Genomic DNA, 20,426 nt, shown 5'->3' on the forward strand with positions numbered 1-20,426 from the left:
TTGTTTTGTTTTTGTTTTTTTTCCGGTACCGGGAACCGAACTCACGACCTTGCGCTTGATAGGCAGGCGCTTTGCCGCTGAGCTAAATCCCCAGCCCCCCCATCTTCTAGTTCTGACACTGTTTTCTTACTGGTCACTTCTACTTCCAATAGAATTTTTTGTCTCTTGGATTTCTCTTCGGTACCTTTTCACACACTGTAATTCTTTGCTGAACTGGTCATTCATGTTTTGTATTGTGTTGGTTTATGTTTAGATTTTCATTGTTTGCTTTATCTGCTTTGAAGTTATATTGTCAGATGCATATAAATCTAGAATTATATTTTTTTGGAAGATTGATAATTTCATTGTCAAATATCTCTCAGTACTCAGCTAGCTTTTCATTTGTGCCCTTCTTCAGGTTTGCTGATCATTTTGTTAAGTCTATTATTTGTTTAGTTACATCATCTTTGTGCTTAGGAAACACCTTATTGTTTTTTTTTTTTTTTATCATTTCCTACATTCAGCTGTTTTTTTTTTCCTTCTCCGTCAGTGCACACCGGATCAGATCTGGGGAAGTTAAGAGTCTCTGGGGAGGTTTTGAGGACATGTTGCTGCCTTGTTTTCTCGTGCTCCTTTTTGTTGTTGTTTTGTGCTGAGTCCTGGGAATCTGGAATAGAGTAGCAATAGAATAGCAATAGAGTGGAAACTATTGCTATTGTGGCGGTCTTTTCAGATACAGACTGCTTCCCGGGGGGGGTGTGATCTTGGCTTCGACTGCTTTTTGGTATTTATCTCCCTCTTTGACTTGCCCAGTGAGATCAGGCCTGGTCCCTGTTGCCGGGAGAGGGAGCCTGCAGGGCGGCAGAGGAGGCCTGGGAAATAGACTTTGTGCTTCTCACCCTCCCTACTGGGAAAGGAACACAGCAAAGGGCTGTTTCCAGGCCAGGCCGCCAGAGAGACTGAGAGCCAACAAGAGAGCCTGAGAATGCACCTGCCGGCCTCGGGCAAGTGGGAACAAGGACGTGAACTACGAGTCTGGCCAGGGCAAAGGCTCTTGCTCACTCTGCCCCAAACACTGGCAGAGCTCGGCCCAAGGGATCCTGGTTACTACACTGCCACCATCAGCTGCCCTCAGAGGGGCCCTCACCATCCGCCCTGGGGCTTCTTGACCTCGCGGGCCCCAGGGCCCCACTGAGTTTGCAGCCTGAGAGTGCTCTGCAGAAGGAGTACGGAAATCCTGTTGGTGGACAGCCCGAGTGCAGGGGGGCACTTTGGCGACAGGGGAATGTTTCTCAGAAGCCTTGTGGACGGAATACAGGAGATGCCACGGGGTTTGGTACACAGGGTTGAGAGCAGAAATTCAAAGGGCCCATGTAGAAATCAGCGGAAAGCGGGGTGCTGAGCCCACTGCACTGCACCCCGCCCTCTGAGATTTAACTGACAGGTCTGATCTTAGGACAGAGGCAGAGGTGTCCGATTATCCTTGGCCAGGGTGCAGCTCGGAGTGGAAGACAACTCAGTGACCCACGTGAGTGCCTGGTCTCCCGCTCACAGGCCGCCGAACACATCATAGGGGACCAGGCTGGAGACCAGCAGGAGATGGCTGGAGACAGGTAGGGTGAGAAGACGCACCTTGAGGTCACAGTGAAGCTCCAAAGGGGAACCAGACCCAGAAATCCATCCAGACCCCTCTAATGGTCAAGGCTTCCCTGCTTGTGAACAGGGGGGGACAAGCACACTGGCTGAACTTGGAGTACAATGTGAGCCGGACTGCGCGGACGCTTCAGTTTTGTGTTTCAGCAACTGTATGAGGCTTTTAGTTTTGTTTTTGTTGTTTGTTTTCTCCCTTCCCTCTTTATATCTTCACTTCCTTTTTATTCTTTATCTTCTTTTCTTTCTGCCTTTCCTTCAACATATATATGGCAGTTTCTGTATATGTGCAGAGGAGAACAAGCGTTAACAGTGTCTTCTCTTAAATGGTACCTTTCCTGGCCAGGTCAGGCTAACCCCACCGAAGGTGTGTATGGACAACCCGAACACAAACCATCAGCTTAGTTTTGGGTTCTGACCGTCTCACATCTTCCGTCCCTCTCCAGTTCCACCTCCCGCCTCCTGCATACCTTCTTCCACTCCTGCAAACATTCAAACCTCCTGTCCGCCAGCCCTCTCTGAAGATATAAAAACCAGTAACAGCAGAGCCGGACCTCTCCTCATTCATTCATTATTGTTTCCTCTTCCTTTTTCCTTCCCCCACCCACCACATCCCAGTCCACCTATAGTCATACATTACACACCACATGGGTCATGGGTAAAAAGTTGACATTGTCAAGACAAGTTCTGATGTAATGAGTGATGGACGGTTGGATCTACTATGAGAGGGGATGGGGTCCAGGGACTGTCCATCTCCTCCATCAGGTGGACTTCCCTTTCCTGGCTTGCTTTGCCGCCCCGTTTCCACGTACCCATGTCTTCCGGAGCTCATCTTCAGAGCCTGTCCCATACAGGCTTCCCCCATTACCCACGGTGGAAAGTCCAAGGGGAGCATTTTAAGGGGGAGTAATGGCAATGTGTCTTTTACTGTAACAATTTGTAAATATTTAAACATTCACTATACTTTTTGTTCAAACCTTGTAGTTCTATGAAAACATTATGAAACTACAATATTCAGATTAATCAAAATGTATGAAGGGCATGCATTATACTTTTTATCTTGGTATTTTTGTCAAAAATATATCTCAAATCACTGGGGGTCTATCAGAGACCCTTACAGTGGGTTCCAGTGTCCTGCAAGTGTTACAGTGCATGGCAGGAAGAAAGAACAAGAGACAGAATAGCGGGGCAGCAGGGGTCTGGGAGGACCAGCTGTTCATGGAGAACTAAAGGCCGTGAGGCAGCGAGAACCTTGAGGTTCAGACAGTGAGGAAAGTGGTGAGGGGATTGGGTCTGGACGTGCTAGACAAATGGCTAGGGGGGCAAGGCCCGTAACAGACGGACCGAAGCATTCCTGCGTAAGCGACAGGAGCAGCCAGATGCAGGTTATGGCTGATGAGTAACCTGCCTTGTAGCCAGTTCTGGGAAGGCATTCTCCTCTGGAGTCATGCCGGCCTCTGCGGAGACGGAATCTCACATCTTAGCCCCATGGTATCACAGCTCGTCTGTCTGAGCTCAACCGTGACAAACAGCGCTGGTCTGCCCTCAGCTGCCTGCTTTCATGAAGACACCTGCAGAGCCTCAGCAGACTCGCTAGTAAGCTGAACGCCAGCGTAGGGAAGTCACCTCTGCACAGCCTGCACCGAGCACGGCGCACTCGGGGCTGGGGTGGGTGCCGCGGTGTCCTCCACACGGGCTTACGATTAATTTTACTAAAAACGCTGTTTTTGTGAAATACTGTTTCAAAAATGGAATTACATGTTCCATAGTTACCGATAAATAACAGAATGACATAAAGTAGAAATAACACAACAGGAACATTTACTACATATACATCCATTCTAAAATACAGGTTTTTGACATATTACATTAGCATGTACTATGAGTATGTGGACAAATCAGGATGAAAGCAAATTCATTGTCCTGTATTTAAATAAAAAAGACATTAAACATGACACAAATGTATCTGCAAAGAATTTTAAACTACTGAAATGTAGAAATAAATGTTTTTGAAGGAAGATTGTTTCTGTACATAAAAGTATTTTAATATACAGATTTAAAGGGATGCTCAGTGTTTAAAGGAAATAATTTGCTATACATCATTGATACTACAATTTAAAATTACATGCACTATGGCTATTAGGTCTGTTTTAAAATAACATTTTTTATCCACTTGCAACACACTTCTACAACACTTTTTTCCCTAACTTTTTGGCTGCAATTTTATGATCCACTCTTCATACAATAATTTGTGTCAGTCCTCATATGTCTTTTGGCCTTTCATATTATTCAAATGATTTTCATATTTTTTCTTACATAAGATGATTATTATAAATTTTTCTCTTTTCATTTTCTTTACTTTGTGGTTGATAAGAGTCTTCATTATTTTGCAGAGTTTTTTATTTTATAATATAAAAGATTTGACACTTTGAAGCATCACAGTCTTTTATATTTCAGCTTATGTTTGTGTCTTCTGCTGAGACCATCACATCTCACTGTCGTGTAATACTCAGCAGGGTCGGTAGTGCTCACGTGCTGGGGTAATAATTCCTATGTAACCAGTTACATATGTCTCTTCTCTTGCTTTCAGTGAGATTACATTTGTGGGGTTAAATTGGTCGCATTGGTGTATTTATGCCGTGGAAATTATTATTTTAAGTTGAAGTTTTATTTTTTGCAGAAACAGTTCATGGAACTTTATCAAGGCAGTAGTGCTTTAGACACCAAAATTAATTTCAGATTTAACAAAATGTAGATATAAAATTTAAAACATTAAAGGGCTAGGAAAACATAAATGAGTTAATCAACATCTATATAAAGAAATTCAGAGAAAATAATGGGTAGACTTTCAAATATTTAGATCAATATATAAAATATATGTCACATGAAAATTAAATAAGTTTGAAACCTGATACTTGTAGTAATATTGTTTGACCAAACCCGATCACTTTAATTTGTGCTGCTTTTGTGTTATTGTCATTGTAATCCTAACTTAATCTAGTTTATTTAGTTTATTCCTAGTTATCAAGAATATGTCCTTGTTAAATACTATAGTTCTTACAAAATTATTTAAATCTATTTTTTTCTGCTTTGGTTTCTGCAGTTCCATACTTCTGTACTTAAGAAGTCCTCTTTCATATGTACACACTGATGTATGCCCATTGTACATCCCCCAGTGGCAGCTGTTCTGTTTTTCCCCCTCTCAGGACTCTGTTTAACCTCCGTACTGTGCGGCTCACTAATGGAACAGATCAGTCTTGTAAGACTGTGCCAGCAGCACCACTTTACCATTTGAAACATTAAGCCCAGAGTTATATCATCAAGAATGTAAGGCTTGGGCCAGGGATGCAGCTCAGTGTCATGGCACCTGCCTGGCAAACGCAAGGTCCTGAGTTTGATTCCCAGAACACAAAAAAAATGCAGGGCTTATAACTGAATACTAGAAAATAAGGTTCTTTAATAACCTGTGAATATATTTTATCTTCTTAGGATTTATTATCATTTTACTAATAACTGACATATGTCAGCATAAACATTTGTGATTGTCCAGGTTTTATGGCATCTTCTCACTACTGGGTATTTTTGTGGCATACTGACTCAAATACGGTCTCACATTTCTGTTGTATTCAGATGTTCACTTATTCTTCCTTCAGTATTTAATATTTTGTAATTTTATAAAACTTGTCATTTATACATAGGAAGAACCAATTATATCCTGTTGACTTGTGATGAATTCTACATTTTTTATCAATTTAAAATGTCAAAATAACTGTTCCCATATAAATTTTGAAAGTTTGCTTCTTCCTAAAAGGAAATCAGTTTTTAAATAGGCTTTTTCTGGAAATCAGGAATTTCAAAATGAAGAGTATTTTCTAAGAGTCTTTCAATTTAAATTTAACAGTTGCTTATTACATGGTAAATTTCTATTATCTCTTTCCTTTCAGGTTATATTAAATAACCTTGTATTACAAGATAGAATTGATAATCATTAATGCATGGGTAGTTTTTTAATAATTAAAATATCTTCTAAATGAAGTCTCTTTTCTTACTAATTTCTGCCCTTTTAGCATATAGGTCTTACATTTCATCAGTGTTTCTTTAAATTTATAATTTGAGTTTTTTAATAATTCAAATGTGATATAATTCCCACCCTGTTTGATTCTGAATTAGCATGGACTTTTGCGCATTAAAAATAAAACTGCTACACTATATTGTCTGTACTCTAAGGTGGAGATTAGATTTCCACAACCTTATTACATGTAAAGATATTAAAATGTATTTTTGATATTACTTTAACATTTTTTTCAGGTAAATCCTTATGTTCCTATAATTCAGGTAAATTTCAGCATGCGCAGTGTTCAGTGCATGCATTCATATGCATAGTTTCATTGGTTTCGTTGTTTCGTGCTTGTTTGGCTAGTGTGCATATTCTAAATTCCTAACCACTGTGTGGATAGCTTCCTTTTTCTGCTTATAGAATTTTTCCAGTATCTTCATGTTTATATCTTTATTATTTTGGTATTAAAAACTATTTGTCAACATATAGTGATTTATGATTTCAATATGTCTAATACTGTCTCCTTTAGTATAGTGTTATTTTTCAGGGAAGTATGTTTTAATATATACTGTGCTATATATACTGTTTCAGAAAATTTAAATTTAAATGGATATAGTGTTTAGTTGGAGCGAGTGCGGGTGTTAAAATCCTAAACACATTGGATTAAAATATAATTAAAACTACAATGTTTGCTATAGTTTCCATCATGTTGGCAATTTTGCCATATATTCTAAGGAAAACTGAACAGCTATAGTTTTTTTACTTCAGTTCATCATGGTTTGAATTTCACATATGCAAAGAGTATATGGCAAGTTACTATAAACTGACATTAAATTGTTTAACTGGTCAGTGGACTTAACTTTGTCTTGATAATTTTAATTGGAAGCTATGTTCAATATGTTTAGTAGAACAAGCTTGTATACTTTTTAAAAATGGACTTAGAAAGAGTAGGAAGTTCACATACAAAGCCTCTGGAATGACAAAGTAAAATTTAATCTACTAAGGAAGACTATTATTCACAACTAAGGTGCATTTACTTTACCACCTCAAACAATAACAACAATGAACACAAAATATGAAACAATTGTTTGAAATGCACAACATCATTTACTAAGAGAAAGGAAACAAATGAGTTGAATCCTAAAATTGCCCTAGCCTACCACTTTAGGAAGGTTTCTTAGCTAAGAAGAGAAAAAACCCAGAGACCAAAACATTTGGAATTCACAGAACAAGTACTGAAGAGGAGAAAACTGCAAAGAGAGAAGATACCAAAGATATGTAGCACATAAATGTGAGGGGTCTACGTAATGTGAGGGAAGAAAACAGCATTAATTAATTAAAATAAAATAACTAATGGAAAGGCTTAACATACCTCTGAGTAACACAACTACATGCTAAAGAAAGCTCAAAAACTTTTATCAGAATACAGGAACAGCTCACATTCAACAGTATGAAATTCACAATTACTGTCATTTAATAAAAGTTACCAGGTATGCATATAAATAAATAGAACAGCAGGCATGCCAAAATCAGTAAATAGATCAGTGAGAGAGAGAAAGAGAAAATTTGGTCACAGATACAGAAAAACTGGAACACATGTTATAATCAGTATATAAGGATATTTGATATTTATATATTTTCTCATATATGTACTTTTAAATTACTTGATTATTTAAGCAAAATTAATATCAACATAGTGTAGGATTTGCAAGAAACGCAGAAGTAAAATGGTGCAAATGTTGGGAGAGGAGAGATGGAGACACAGTTGTAGTGTTTTATATTGTTTAATAAGATGATGATGCTTGAGAGGAGTTGTAATGAGTCAAAGATGAATGCTCTGTGCCATAAAAAATCAAAGACTTGGCACTTATAAACTAATAGAAAAGACAAAATGGAGTGATTAAAAATTCCATTCCATCTCAGAGAAGAGAGAAAAGGAAAAGTGGACTCGAATGCATAGAATAAATAAAAAATAGATATCAAGTTGGCAGATGTAAACCAACTTACGATCATATTGATGTAAATAATAATGTAAATAATCAGAATATCCCAAATTAAAAGGCAAAAGTAGGGGCCGGTGGATTTAACTCACCTGCACAGCTCCTGCCTGGCAAGCACGAGGTCGTTAGTTCGATTCCTGATACTGGAAAAAACAAAGGCAAAAGTAATCAGATTGGATTTAAATAACTGCAAACCATTTATAAGAAACCCATTAAATTAAAAAAACACAAGGCATTTAAAGTAAAAGGGGGAAAGTAAAAGACATGCCCTACTAACACTTATTTAGAAGAAATCTAGAGTGCCTATATTGATACTAGACAATTTAGATATTAGACCAGAGATTATTACCAGGGATAAAGCAGATCATTTTATTTAATAATAGCAATAATAATAAAAATAATACACATTAGAAAACTAGCCTTAGGTACCTTAAATAGAGCTTCATATTCATAAAAAATTTACAGAGAGATTGTCAGACTGGCTAGAAATATATTCATCCATATGTGGTTTACAAGACCCAGTTTAAAGGTGAAGACAGTTTAAAAGCAAAAGCCTAGAAAAAGATGTATGTACTATGCAAACATTAACCAAATATTAGATGAATAGTTGAAAAGCAAATAATGTTATTAGTTAGAAAAAGGCATTTTATGATTATAAAATGTTGACTTCATTAGGAATATATAACAATTATAAAAATACACCTAACAACTTGAGCCCTATGTCCATGAGACAAAAATTGAATGGAAAATGGAAAATTAAATAATAATTACTTTCACACCCAACTTTCAGTAGTAGTTGGTCTGAAATATGCAGAAAGCTACCAGTGTTGTAGAAGACTTCAACAATACTATCAGCCACCTAAGTCTAAGTGAAAGTATAGATACATTGTGCAGCTCTTGAAAAATCAGCACACAAAGATATTAGAACTAATAAGCAAGGCCAGCAACTTCCAGAGATACATGAAATATACAGAAATCAATTGTTTTCATATATTAGCCATTAACATTTTGAAAAAGAAATTAAGACTATATAAGGTATGATAACATATAGTGAATGTTTAAATTAAAAAATTATTATGGTAAAAGACACATTGCCGTTTAAATCCCTCAGTAGATCCCCTGCCTTCAAGCACACTCATCCCATTGTCCATGCCACTCTCTGAAGCATTTCTGGAGTGCTCTTTCCTAAGTGTCTTTAATTGTGCTGTCCTGGATGCCAGGATGTCCTGAATCAATTCGGAATGTTTACTTTTCTTGGTCAGTTTGACTTTGGGGAAGAGCCAGAAGCTGCACCATGCCAGGTCTGGTGAGTGGGGTGCATGAGAGTATACTGCAATGTTTCTACAAGGCCTTCCTTCCCGTGGATGACTCTTGGCAGCAGAGTTCACAATTTTTAATCACACCTCACAAAGGTACTCAGGAAGGAAGACTTCCAGAACTGCTTCCGAAAGTGGCAAGAACAATGAGATAAATTGTAAAAGAAGACAGGCAGAGTATATGTTGAATGTTCATGATCATATATTTTTCTAAGAAATGGTAACTAATAGAAACTAATAGAAGAGAAAAATAACTGAACAGGTAAAATTCTGAATCTATGATATAACTAAGAAGACTTTAGACACAAATGAATAATGTTAGTACAAAAGAGGGCTGGGGATATAGCTCAGTGGCACAAGCGCCTACCTGGCAAGTGCAAGGTCCTGAGGTAGATTCCTGGTACCAAAAAAAAAAATATTGGAGGATAAAGCTTGGTACAAAGACCCTGGTTAAATCCCCAGTACTCCAAAAAAAAAAAAAAAAAAAAAAATGTTAGTACAAAACAGGGACAAGTTTATATAAAGTGGATATTAAAATAAATTCAGTTCTGATAGTGTAACTCTATCTATGAATATATTCCTGTAATTTTAAAGGCACAGAAAATATACACAAGTTCCTAGAAAAATAAATTTTGTCAAAGCTGCCTCAATAAGAATTAAAAATTTGAACATTTATGTGTATAATCATTTTCTGGGGGAAAGAGGTTAAATTTAATTTTACTAAGAAAATACTTCATCTAGACAATTTTAAAGATGATTTATGTTAGATATTAAACAAACACATTATCCCAATGTAATAAAACTTTTGCAGATTATACATAAAAAATATTGCCAAACTCATTATACAGAAAACATAACTTTTTAAATAGAAGTTTACAGAGGCAGGGTATCTCTAAGCCTATTTTACTCCTATATATATTAGCAAATTAAATGCAAATGGTTTAGAAAAATCTATAAATGTTATTTAATTATGAAAAAATTAATATATAAATTAAAAGCTTTAAATTTATTCAACATAAATTCATAATGATACCTCTTTTCAAATTATGAATTAGAAATGAACTTCCTTAACCTGGTAGAATGTTAAAAACCAAATGGTCAGTGATAGAAATATTTCTTGAGAAAAAAAGAACATTAATAAGAGAATGACTGTAGTAGAGGTCTTAGTAAAACAAGACAAGAAGATTTTAGGAAGATTAAAGATTCAAAGGGACCGAGACACGGAAGGAGGGGGTGGGAAGAGAAGGGAGAGGGATAAAAAGGGAACTAAGGTGTTATGTGGATGTGGTAACTTCCAGGATGAATGTCGTCATTATGTACCACAAACATGTAGTAATAAAAAAGGTCAAATGTCTTTCTCTATACCAGAACCAGAAGCAACCAGAAAAAAATGTAGAACAGTAACAGAATATTAAATACATAGAAATAAATTTAACAGAAGTTATGTGAAACTGCTTTAGGAAATGTTATGGCATTAAGGAAATTAAGGATTATCTAGAAATGGGTAAATGCCAGAATCATTATAAGACTCAGTATTATAAATTGTCAGTTCCTCTCCTTGAGCTGTAGCTTCTGTACAATTCCAGTCCTTTCAGGTATTTTCCTGGAACCCCTGAGGAGGTTCTACATATGTGGAAAGCTAAAAGGACAGGAATAATTCTTAAGAGGACAGGGAGGAGAAGATTCCATATCAGCAGCCTTTTGTGTGTTTGACACAGTGTGAAACTAGTGTGAGGATAAATCAGTCAAGGGAATGAGAGGATCCTGAGGTGGACTGTCTCAGAGAAAGGCTGAGGTAGCACGCACGATCAAGGAGGAAAATAGGCAGTTCAGGGAAGGAGCTGAAAAAATTGTTTTCCCTAAATAAAAGACACGAGATGAAATTGGATCTTTAGCTCACATAATGTATGAGAAAATGAACTAGATGGCTAAGGACATTAATATTGCATAATTTACGGTTCTTTCGGGAAACTGAAGCTCTTAGCACTAAAGCACTGTGGGATGTGTGGAATGAGGAGTTTATTATGAAGCTTTACAAAACCGAGCAGGCTGAGAATTCTATACAAAAAGGTCTGTAAGACACTGACTGAAGACTCTGAGCAGTCGCTCGTCAGAGGCCTCAAAGGGAACGAATGCATCGGTCTGTGGCAGGCGGTTGCCTCTTCCATGGTAGGTAGTGTCTCTGTGGGACAGGAGGACAGATTTGGGGGGAAAATGCGTGCAAACGGGAAAACCAAGGAAAAGCGGAGCACTCCAGGACAAGGGCAACCCGTGTCTCTCGGGGCCTCTCACCCCGATTTTGTGGGTGACCTCTAGAGGAAGCGGATGTCTTTGTCGTGGTTCTCAGATGTTCTGGGCCAAGGCCTGTGAGAAGCTCTGGGAGGCATTCCAGAAGGACCCAGAGCTGTTTCTAGATTCTGGCCTTGCTTTTATTATACCTGTTTTTAAAAAGCAGACAGACTGGGAAAAAGAGATCGAAAAACCACAATCACAGCGGCAGTCCCACAGAAATACGAGTTACACACAGCTCACCGATTTGAATTGCTAGAAATGCACCTGTACATAGGGAATATGTATTCTTTTTCCTCTGTAAATGAAATATTTATAAAATTTTACTGTTAAAGTTTTAAGTAATGCGTTTATGTGTTATTTTACAAGTGCATATAGTGAAGTCTCCCACCTCTTTTTTAAACATGTCGTTCACCCTTGAGTGAATTTCTGTTTATTTCACCATTCTATGCACACACGCAACTTCCTGTAGATCACTTCTTATCTACCACAGTAACAAAGTAATGTTAATTAGTATTTCTACTTTTTTCTAAACCATATAAATGTTCTACAATGACTCCCATTCTCACTCCTACCATTGAACACGTTGCTACAGAGACTTTACCTCTGCCTTCAAGGTAATCGCTGTTATAATTATTTTATAATCATTATTTTATTCATTCAGATTTAGTTGAGATTTTCATGCATCTCCTTTTTTCTGGATTAAGCTGAATTCTTTGTTTCCTAGTTTCTTTTCTTTTCACTCCTCCTTTTTTTTTTTTTTTTTTTTTTTTTTTGGTACTGGGAATCGAACTCAGGACCTTGTGCTTGCCAAGCAGGTGCTTATGCCACGGAGCTAAATTCCCAGCCCTTCACGCCTCTTTCTATCCCTCTCCCTCTCCTTTTCTTTTTTGCTGGTGATTGAGCTTGGCCTCATGCTAAGCACATTTTCTACCACTAAGCTATACACTGTGCCCCAAATTTATTTTTTTAAGTATATTTCTTAAAGAAATCTTTCAGCCAAAAAATTCGAAAGTCTTCGGTTTTCTGAACATATCTTCACTTCATCTTCTTTCTTGATGGGAAATTTAATTCTGTATAATATCCTAGAATTGCTTTACTTTCCTAGTGTGCTGACAGTGTTATTCCAATGTAGATGGCTTGCAATTTTGTAGAAGTCCCTCTCCATTTATTTAAATCTTTAATTTGTTAGCATCTGTTCGTATTGAATTGTTCTTCAAAGAACTATTAAAATCCTAACTTCTAGTATCTCAGGACCTGACTGTATTTGTAAACTGAAACCAGGTGAAAATGAGGTTCTTAGGTAGGCCCCGACCCCCTGTGACCGGTGCTACAGAGAGAGGATGAGTGGAACAGAGACAGCACAGAGGGAAGGGGCGCTAATGCAGACGGGGACAGGACAGCCACCAGCCGGAGTGCACCTGCAAGGAAGCAGCGCCAGCAACTGCTGGAAGACACCGGGCACCTGCGGGATAAGGAGTCCATCCTGGTGCCACCAGAAAGAGCGTGGCCCTGCGGACGCCTTGGGTTTGGACTTCTGTTTCTTAGAACTACAAGACAATAACTTTCTATGGTTCAGGGTACCCAGTTTTGATACTTTGTTACATCATCCTGGGGAACTAATACAGCAAGGTTTTGTGGTCTTGGCTGAACATGTGTTCCACTTGTTTTGTTAGATGTATACACGAGGGGCTGGGGATTTAGCTCAGCGGCAAAGCGCCTGCCTGGCAAGCGCAAGGTTGTGAGTTCGGTTCCCGGTACCGGAGAAAAACCAAAAAAAAAAAAAAGAAAAGAAGAAAAAAAAAAGATGTATACACGAATATTTCATGATTTGGATATTCTTGTAAATGATACTAGTTTTGAAATTAATTTGCCAATTGTTCATTGATACTTTCTAAGAGATAGCTCACTTTTGTATTAACTATATGTCTTGCGGACTTGCTAAATTCCTGTATTAGTCATCATGAGCTTTTTGTAGCTTCTTTAGGAATTTGAATTTACATGATCACATTACTTCCTGGTCTGAAACGTGTACACCACTCATTTCTTTTCCTTTCCTTGCTTTTGTTCTGGCTGGAACATGCAGTACAGTGTCGAACAGAACACTCATACCTGTAGTAAACCTCTCGTACTCGTTCACTTGTGTCAGGGGAGAGCATTCAATGTTCCATCATTAAGTGTGGTGCTAACCACGGAAGTTCTGTAGACGCCCTTTATCAGTTTGAGGAAGCTCCCTTCTTGGTATTCTGCTAAGACATTTACCATGAATGTGGGTTACTCTTTTAAAATAGTTTATTTACCTCTGTTGAAACACTAGTTTTCAACTTGTATTTACTAAATGAAATAACTTCAGTGTACATAAACCTTCGAAATTGTAGGATGCCAAGGATAAAACCAAGTACAGGAAATTTTAGTGACCAAAATTAGAACTTTTATAGAACTGAAACCCAAATGGGCTAAACAGCTGTCCACAGGGCTAGTAAAACAATGCTATAAAACATCCTAGTTCTTCCTATGTTAATGTTTTGTTTCAGTGCAGTTCAAGTGAGAAATCAAAATAGGATGTTTTTGTGCAGTCTAACAACCTGAATCCAAAATTTATATGGAAAAGCTAAAGGGCAAGATCAAAAATGCAAATATAACAATAGTGCGTATAGATTTGTTTTTCAATAAATGACTCTGTAGTAATAAAGCCAGTGAGTTATTGGTTTGTGGATAGACAGCCTGTGCAAAGGGGAAGGTAGAAAACCAGAAAGGTCTTCGCACACAGGATACACTTATTTATAGTAAAGATACTGTGACAGGTTATTGGTAAATACTCTGATGGAGAAAGAAAGAAAAAGAAAGAAAGAAAGAAAAAGAAAGAAAGAAGAAAGAAAGAAAAGTTGAAATGTGTTGTCCATATGGAAAAAATAAAATTACATCCATATTTTACACTACATAGAAGCTCAATTCAAGATGTAGAGGATATAATTACAAAAAGCAAACTTTTCAGAAGAAAATAGAGGAGACAACTCTTTTCTAATGTGGAAAGATTTCTTAAGACACTGAAAATACTGAGTTTTTAGTTTTAAATTTAGTTTTAAATACTGAGTTCAGTAGATGAATATAGGCATTAAATCTCAGAACTTGGATTCATCAAATTATCAAAGGGCAAGATCATATAGAGACTACAAAACTGCAATATATTTAAATTTTGTAGGGTTAAAATCAAAACAGACCTAGAGACAGAGGGAGGGAAGTGGGTAGGAAAGGGGAATGAAAAGAATCAAGATGTATTGAGGACATATATGTACTCCCTGAGGTGAATGTAAACATTATGTTTGTAAACTAATGAAAACATTCTTAAAATTTCAGTCTACAACCTGCAGAGTTTGAGAAGAAGCAGTTTTTATAAATCTTGTATGCTACCCTACCACACACACGCATACTTGGGACAGCTCACAAAGACTGACAATATGAACTTTGTTTTTTTCTCCTGTTATATTTGATCTGATGTTGGACTAATGTGAAAAGCATGTAATTGGTATGTTTTGTTATGTACCTGCCACAGTAATCATTGCCCTCATCCTTGAGTATTTACAGAATGAAAACTTGCTGTAACTCGATAGCAAACCTTTTCTGGAATCTTCCCTCCACAGTCCCATCTGTGTGATTCCAAGGCCCTTTAGAATGTATGTCCTAATTTTGTACATCCTTTTCTGACTGGTCTGTTGGGAATTTGTCAGATTGTTCTAGCTTCAAAATTAATCGAGGCTATTAGAGCCCCTGAGTCATTTGTGTCTAAAGCTCTATAACATCAGGATACATAAGGAAAATTATAGTGGGGTTTCTTTTGTTGGGTCTACAGGATTAAAAATACAAGGGTGTCTTTTTCCTAATCAGTAAAAGAAGACAATGAGTCCATAGTTCCTGGCAACAGAGACCTTTGCTATCCTAAAAGGGCAAGGATTAAAGCAAACAAATAAGAGGAAAAAAGTTACAGAGTTATTTCTAAGGGTAGATTGTAAATGTTGGAGGGTATTCTTAGAATATTGGATAATCTTTGCTTTAAATATGTTATACAATATGAACTGTCCATGTTCTTATAAGCCATAAATGAAAGCATTTATTCTGGTGCCACTTGTTTTCATCTGTTAAAAGAATAATGTTTAGTAGAAGAAAGATAAAACAAGCCATGTTAGAAATAGCAACTCTGTCTTCCTTCATCCTTAAATATTTTCTGGTACCAAGAAAGGAAAAAGTGCCTTAATAAAAGATTTTACTGTGTAAGATATATTAAGTCCTGAGGCACATATGGAGGAAAAAGATGCAAAACCCCTCGGATAACACCTTTGTCGCCATACTTGATGTATTTCAAATAAAGTGTGTAATCACAATTTGCTTTAATTATCAATGCCTTGATTTTATTTCTGTCATTCTAGGATTAACTTTTAAAATGATGTTAGTGATTTGTTTTATAAGGGAAAATGCACACATACTGTTCTTAAATAATAATATTAGTGATCTTAGAGTGTTTCTTAGGAAACAGCACAATTCACAATTTAATGAAAGAATTTTATGCATTATTTATTTCTTCTGAAAGCAGTTGAGGTATAGCTAAAATAAAGAGTTAAAAAAATTAAGAACCCTTAAATGAATTTGTTTTTCTCAGTTCTACTTATGCTCCATGAAAACGATGAAAAAGTAATTGGATACATTGAATTTCTTTACCATACATATTAGGAAAACACACATTAGTGGTTTTGAAAACAATTCCTTGTGTTTTGAAGTCTGCCTAGTTTTGAGTGCCTTTGTCCAAGAGCGTCTCATACTAACTTACCTATTTTCCAATAATTTTATTGATCAGCATCACACAATTTACATAATTGCTTCTTATTTTTCTAGATTTAAGCCACTTAGATTTTGTCCTACACATGTCTAGGATAATTCTTGTTCGTTAACTCCTTATCACCCATAACCTCACGTCACGTAATGTGTGTGAAAGTAAGTGCTGGTGGACTCATAATGACTTTATTTCTCTCTATATTTTCATTCTGAAGTGTCATTTAAAATCCTTTCATTTATTTTTCAGGTTGTGGAGGGTTTTTTACTTCTTAATCAACTAGTAGTTACAGTTATTCCTATTATTTCCTTTACAGGGTCCAAAAGAATAAGTGATAGTGAAATCTCAGACTATGACTGTGATGATGGAATTGGTGTAGTATCGGGTAAGCACTTTAGAATTGCTTTATGGTATTGAAAAGGAGAGGACAGATCTTTTGCGCACGGGAACGTGACCGAGAGAGGGGGCGGAAGGGTGGGGAAGCAGGGATAGGGGATGCAAAAAGAGTTTACATGTGTTTTGCACCTGTATTGGCTTCTACAAGAATGCAAGCGCTGTGCACTGCAAACATGTACTGATTGAAACTTTAAAAGTGAGAAATTAATCATTATTTACCAGAGAGAGAGAGAGAGAGAGAACTTCTATATCTCCCGAAACAAAATTTGGCAACTTTGGCAGTTTAAAGTCCTGAACAAGAGAATTAGATTGGGTATTCTTGAAAGCTGCCAAACAAGTAAATTATTTATAGGTTTTATATTTAAAACAACTAAATATGGACTTTACAATAAATTGGAGGATTTATTACACAATTGAAAATTCTTTATGATGCGCTATTATTATGAAAAAGATGAAATCTTTTTGACTGTACCAACGTACTTGAAAATGTCCTTTTCACTATTTTTATATTAAGCATTATGTGTAGCTATATATTGAAATGATACTAGTGTAATTCAGTACTAGTGTGTTATAATAGCATAATAGTGTAACAGTGCAACTATTGCCTCATTTTATGTTTGGACGTTTACTCAATGATTTGATATTTAGGTAAGTAGATATGCTCTCTATTAATTCTGACAAATATATACATATATGATATCTTTGATATTGTAACTGTTCTATTCTTCTTGAAGTTTAAATAACCTAACAAATTTTATGATTATGACTAATTTTATTCTGTGCAAAATATGATCTGTCATACATAGTATATACTACACTTTCATTATAACTATGCAGTATTTATATGATAAGTTTGTTAGAGTATGGATCAATTAGCATGCCTGTATCAGTGTACTACTTTTATAATACTGTTGTTTTGCCTGTTATAAAACTAAACGTGAATAATATTTTATTAAGACTGCAGAAGTACTTTCCATGTTTTATGTTTTATAGATTAAACCTCAATAAAGTGGTTTTGAAGAAATTTCTCATTTCTATTGTGGAGATCATTAAAATTTTTTGTATTTATATGCTATTCCTTTTTTGACTATTTTATTTTTGCTCTACTCTAAATATCTTTTCACATCATATTTTTTTTAATCAAAAATATTTCTCTTCAGGCCCATAAAGCCTAATTTTATTTATTTTGGATATAAACCTTGAAATGGGGTAGCCAGATCCCGTGATAAATCTATTTTTAGTTATTTGATGAACCTCCATACTATTCTTATCTAATATCCAGAATATATAAAGAACTCAAAAAACTTAATGACAAACATATGTAATCCAGTTTAAAAATAGAGAAGTACTCTGAATAGATATTTCTCAGAAGAAGAAATACAAATGACTGACATCAAATACAAATGCTTGGTATCATTCACTCTCAGGGAAATCTAAATTAAAATATTAGTGAAATAGTATCTTAGCCCCGTTAGAATGGCTGAATCAAAAAGACAGAAACAATTGCTGACAAGGATGTGGAGAGAAAGGAAGTTTTATACATTGCTGATGGGAAGTCTTTAGACAGACGTCTTTTACCTGTGTCTTACAGCTTGCTAGCTCATTTCTTTTTAGCCCTGAATAATATTCCATTGTCTAGATATGTCAGTGTTTGGAATCAGTTCACCTGCTGGACTACATCTTGGTTACTTGCGTCTTTTGGATACTGACTAAAGCTGCTATAAACATTTATACGCAACTTTTCATGAAGACATAGGTTCTCATGGCCTTAGGTAAACAGCAAGGAGCATGATTGCTAGATTGTGTGAAGAGAGTACTTCTAGCTTTTCAAACACCTGCACACCACCTACCTGATTTTACACACTCACTGGAAGCAAGTGCGAGTTCCTGATGTGAGGGAGTTCCTGTTGTTCTCCATCCTTGCTGAACTTCGCTGTTGTCAGTGTTCTGAAACAGATGTGCAGTGGTACATCAGTGGCGTTTTAATTCGACTTTTTCTGGTGACATGTGAGGCTGACATCTTTTCATGTTTCTTTGCTGTCTGTGTTTCCTCTTTATTAAGATGTCCTTTAAAATCTTAACTCATTTTAAAAATTTTGAATTTTAAGAGTTCTACATATATATTGAATAATAATCCTTCTTTAGGTATGTCCTTTGCAAATATCTTTTCTTAGTCTGTGACTTGTCTTTCTCTTGACATCATCTTTTGAGGAGTAGAAGTTTTTCATTTTACTCAAACCCAGCTTATGAATTTTTTTGTAAGTTTTGCCTTCACTGTTGTACTACTTAAAAGTTATCACTTGCACCCAAGGGCTTCTAGGTTTTCCTCTGTGTGATCTTCTAGATTTATAGTTTTGTATTTTAAATTTGTATCTATGATGCATTTTGAGTTAATTTTTGTGAGGTATGGGTTTAAATTCTTTTTTTATGCATGTAAATGTCAAGTTGTTTCAACATGGTTTGTTGCATTTAGCTGCATTTTGTCTTTGCTTCTTTGTCATAGGTCACCTGACTATCTTGATGGGTGTTATTTCTGAGCTGTTTATTCTGTTCCATTGATTAATCTATTCTTCATCTCTAATACCATGATATTCTCATTATTGTAGACTTATAGGAAGTTTTGGAAGGGCTGATAGGCATTTCTCCAACTTTGTAAGGGAAGGAGGCAGGGAGAGGAGAGAGAGAGAGAGAGACAGAGAGAGACAGAGAGAGAACAAGCTTCATTCTGACCATTATATTGTATGCAGGCTACCCACCCTAGGGCAGGTGTAGCACTCACACCCATAGTCCCAGCACTGAGGTATGAATCACTCACAAACTCTAGATTCAGCCACCTCTGAAAAGTCCACTCCACCATAACAATGGTGATGGTTATAGTATCACTTCCTGCTAGGCAACGTTCAATTTCTCTGCACCACATGCTTCACGTATAGATATATACATGTTGGGCCAAACTTACTTTTCCTGTTTATGTCCCCACACTGCTCCACAGGGAACTGCTGTTTTTCTTTCTTTCTTTCTTTTTTGTCTTTTTTGAGACAGGGTTTCACTATGCAGTTCAGGCTGGCCTTAAGCTCACTTCGTAGCCCAGGCTGGCCTCGAACTCACAGCGATCCTCCTGTCTCAGTCACCCGAGTGCTGGGATTACAGGCGTGCACCACCACGCCCGGCTGAACTGCTGTTTTTCTATCAGGCTTGAATTCTGTTTTCTTCTCAGTCTTTTCAGGTATAAGTTGCTTTCTAGTACTCATTTGAGTTGTGTTTTTTGTACATGTGTTGAAGTACTTCAAATGGTAGATTATTTCCTAATATGGTCCATCTCTTAAGGAAATAACTATAGCTTTCTAGAACTTTTTTGCAAACAATAATTTTAAAAATTAGTAATTGTTGAGAAGTATTTAAAACTTCTAGGTCATGTAGACATGAAAATGTTTTTAGTATAAATGAGTTAATATTGAAGATAATTGTATATACTTTTTCTTTCTATGTAAGAAACTTAATGCATGTGTAAGTATGCATAAAAATTATACTGTATTTAACAGTGCCAGCAACATAGTAACTCCAAATTTGAATATTTGGCATTCCTCTTCATGTATGTGTTTATAAAATATTTTTAATATTATGCTTTATCTATTGTAATCTGTACTTAAAATGTTCAAAGTCCTTCAGCTTCACCAATATTTAATGTTTTTGAATAAAGTACAAAATACACAAAAGGCTTAGTATATAGCTAATTGTTAATCTTTCCACCTTTAGATTATCGACACAATGGTCGAGATCTGCAGAGCTCAACATTATCAGTGCCAGAACAAGTAATGTCATCCAACCATTGCTCACCATCAGGGTCTCCTCATCGAGTAGATGTTATAGGAAGGACAAGATCATGGTCACCCAGCGTGCCCCCTCCACAGAGG

The 20,426-nt window shown here is 36.5% G+C and overlaps 1 protein-coding gene and 1 long non-coding RNA gene across 5 annotated transcripts in view; one reads left to right on the forward strand and one right to left on the reverse strand.

Annotated features, from left to right (window-relative positions):
- Rims2 (regulating synaptic membrane exocytosis 2) overlaps positions 1 to 20,426 on the forward strand; it is a 383,342-nt gene that overhangs the window by 166,372 nt on the left and 196,544 nt on the right. For all 4 annotated transcript variants that reach the window (XM_013512858.1, XM_013512859.1, XM_013512860.1 and 1 more), the window contains 2 exons: positions 16,433 to 16,501; positions 20,269 to 20,425. In XM_013512858.1, the coding sequence (XP_013368312.1) occupies positions 16,433 to 16,501; positions 20,269 to 20,425 (226 nt within the window). The remainder of the gene's footprint in view (positions 1 to 16,432; positions 16,502 to 20,268; position 20,426) is intronic.
- The window catches only part of LOC106148219, a 30,961-nt gene continuing 28,902 nt past the window's right edge, over positions 18,368 to 20,426 (reverse strand). The window contains exon 6 of the long non-coding RNA XR_001233468.1: positions 18,368 to 18,459. This is a non-coding gene — a long non-coding RNA (uncharacterized LOC106148219). The remainder of the gene's footprint in view (positions 18,460 to 20,426) is intronic.

Source organism: Chinchilla lanigera, unplaced genomic scaffold, assembly GCF_000276665.1.
Source record: "Chinchilla lanigera isolate Chin_1 unplaced genomic scaffold, ChiLan1.0 scaffold00016, whole genome shotgun sequence".
In the NCBI taxonomy this organism is placed as follows: Eukaryota; Metazoa; Chordata; class Mammalia; order Rodentia; family Chinchillidae; genus Chinchilla; species Chinchilla lanigera.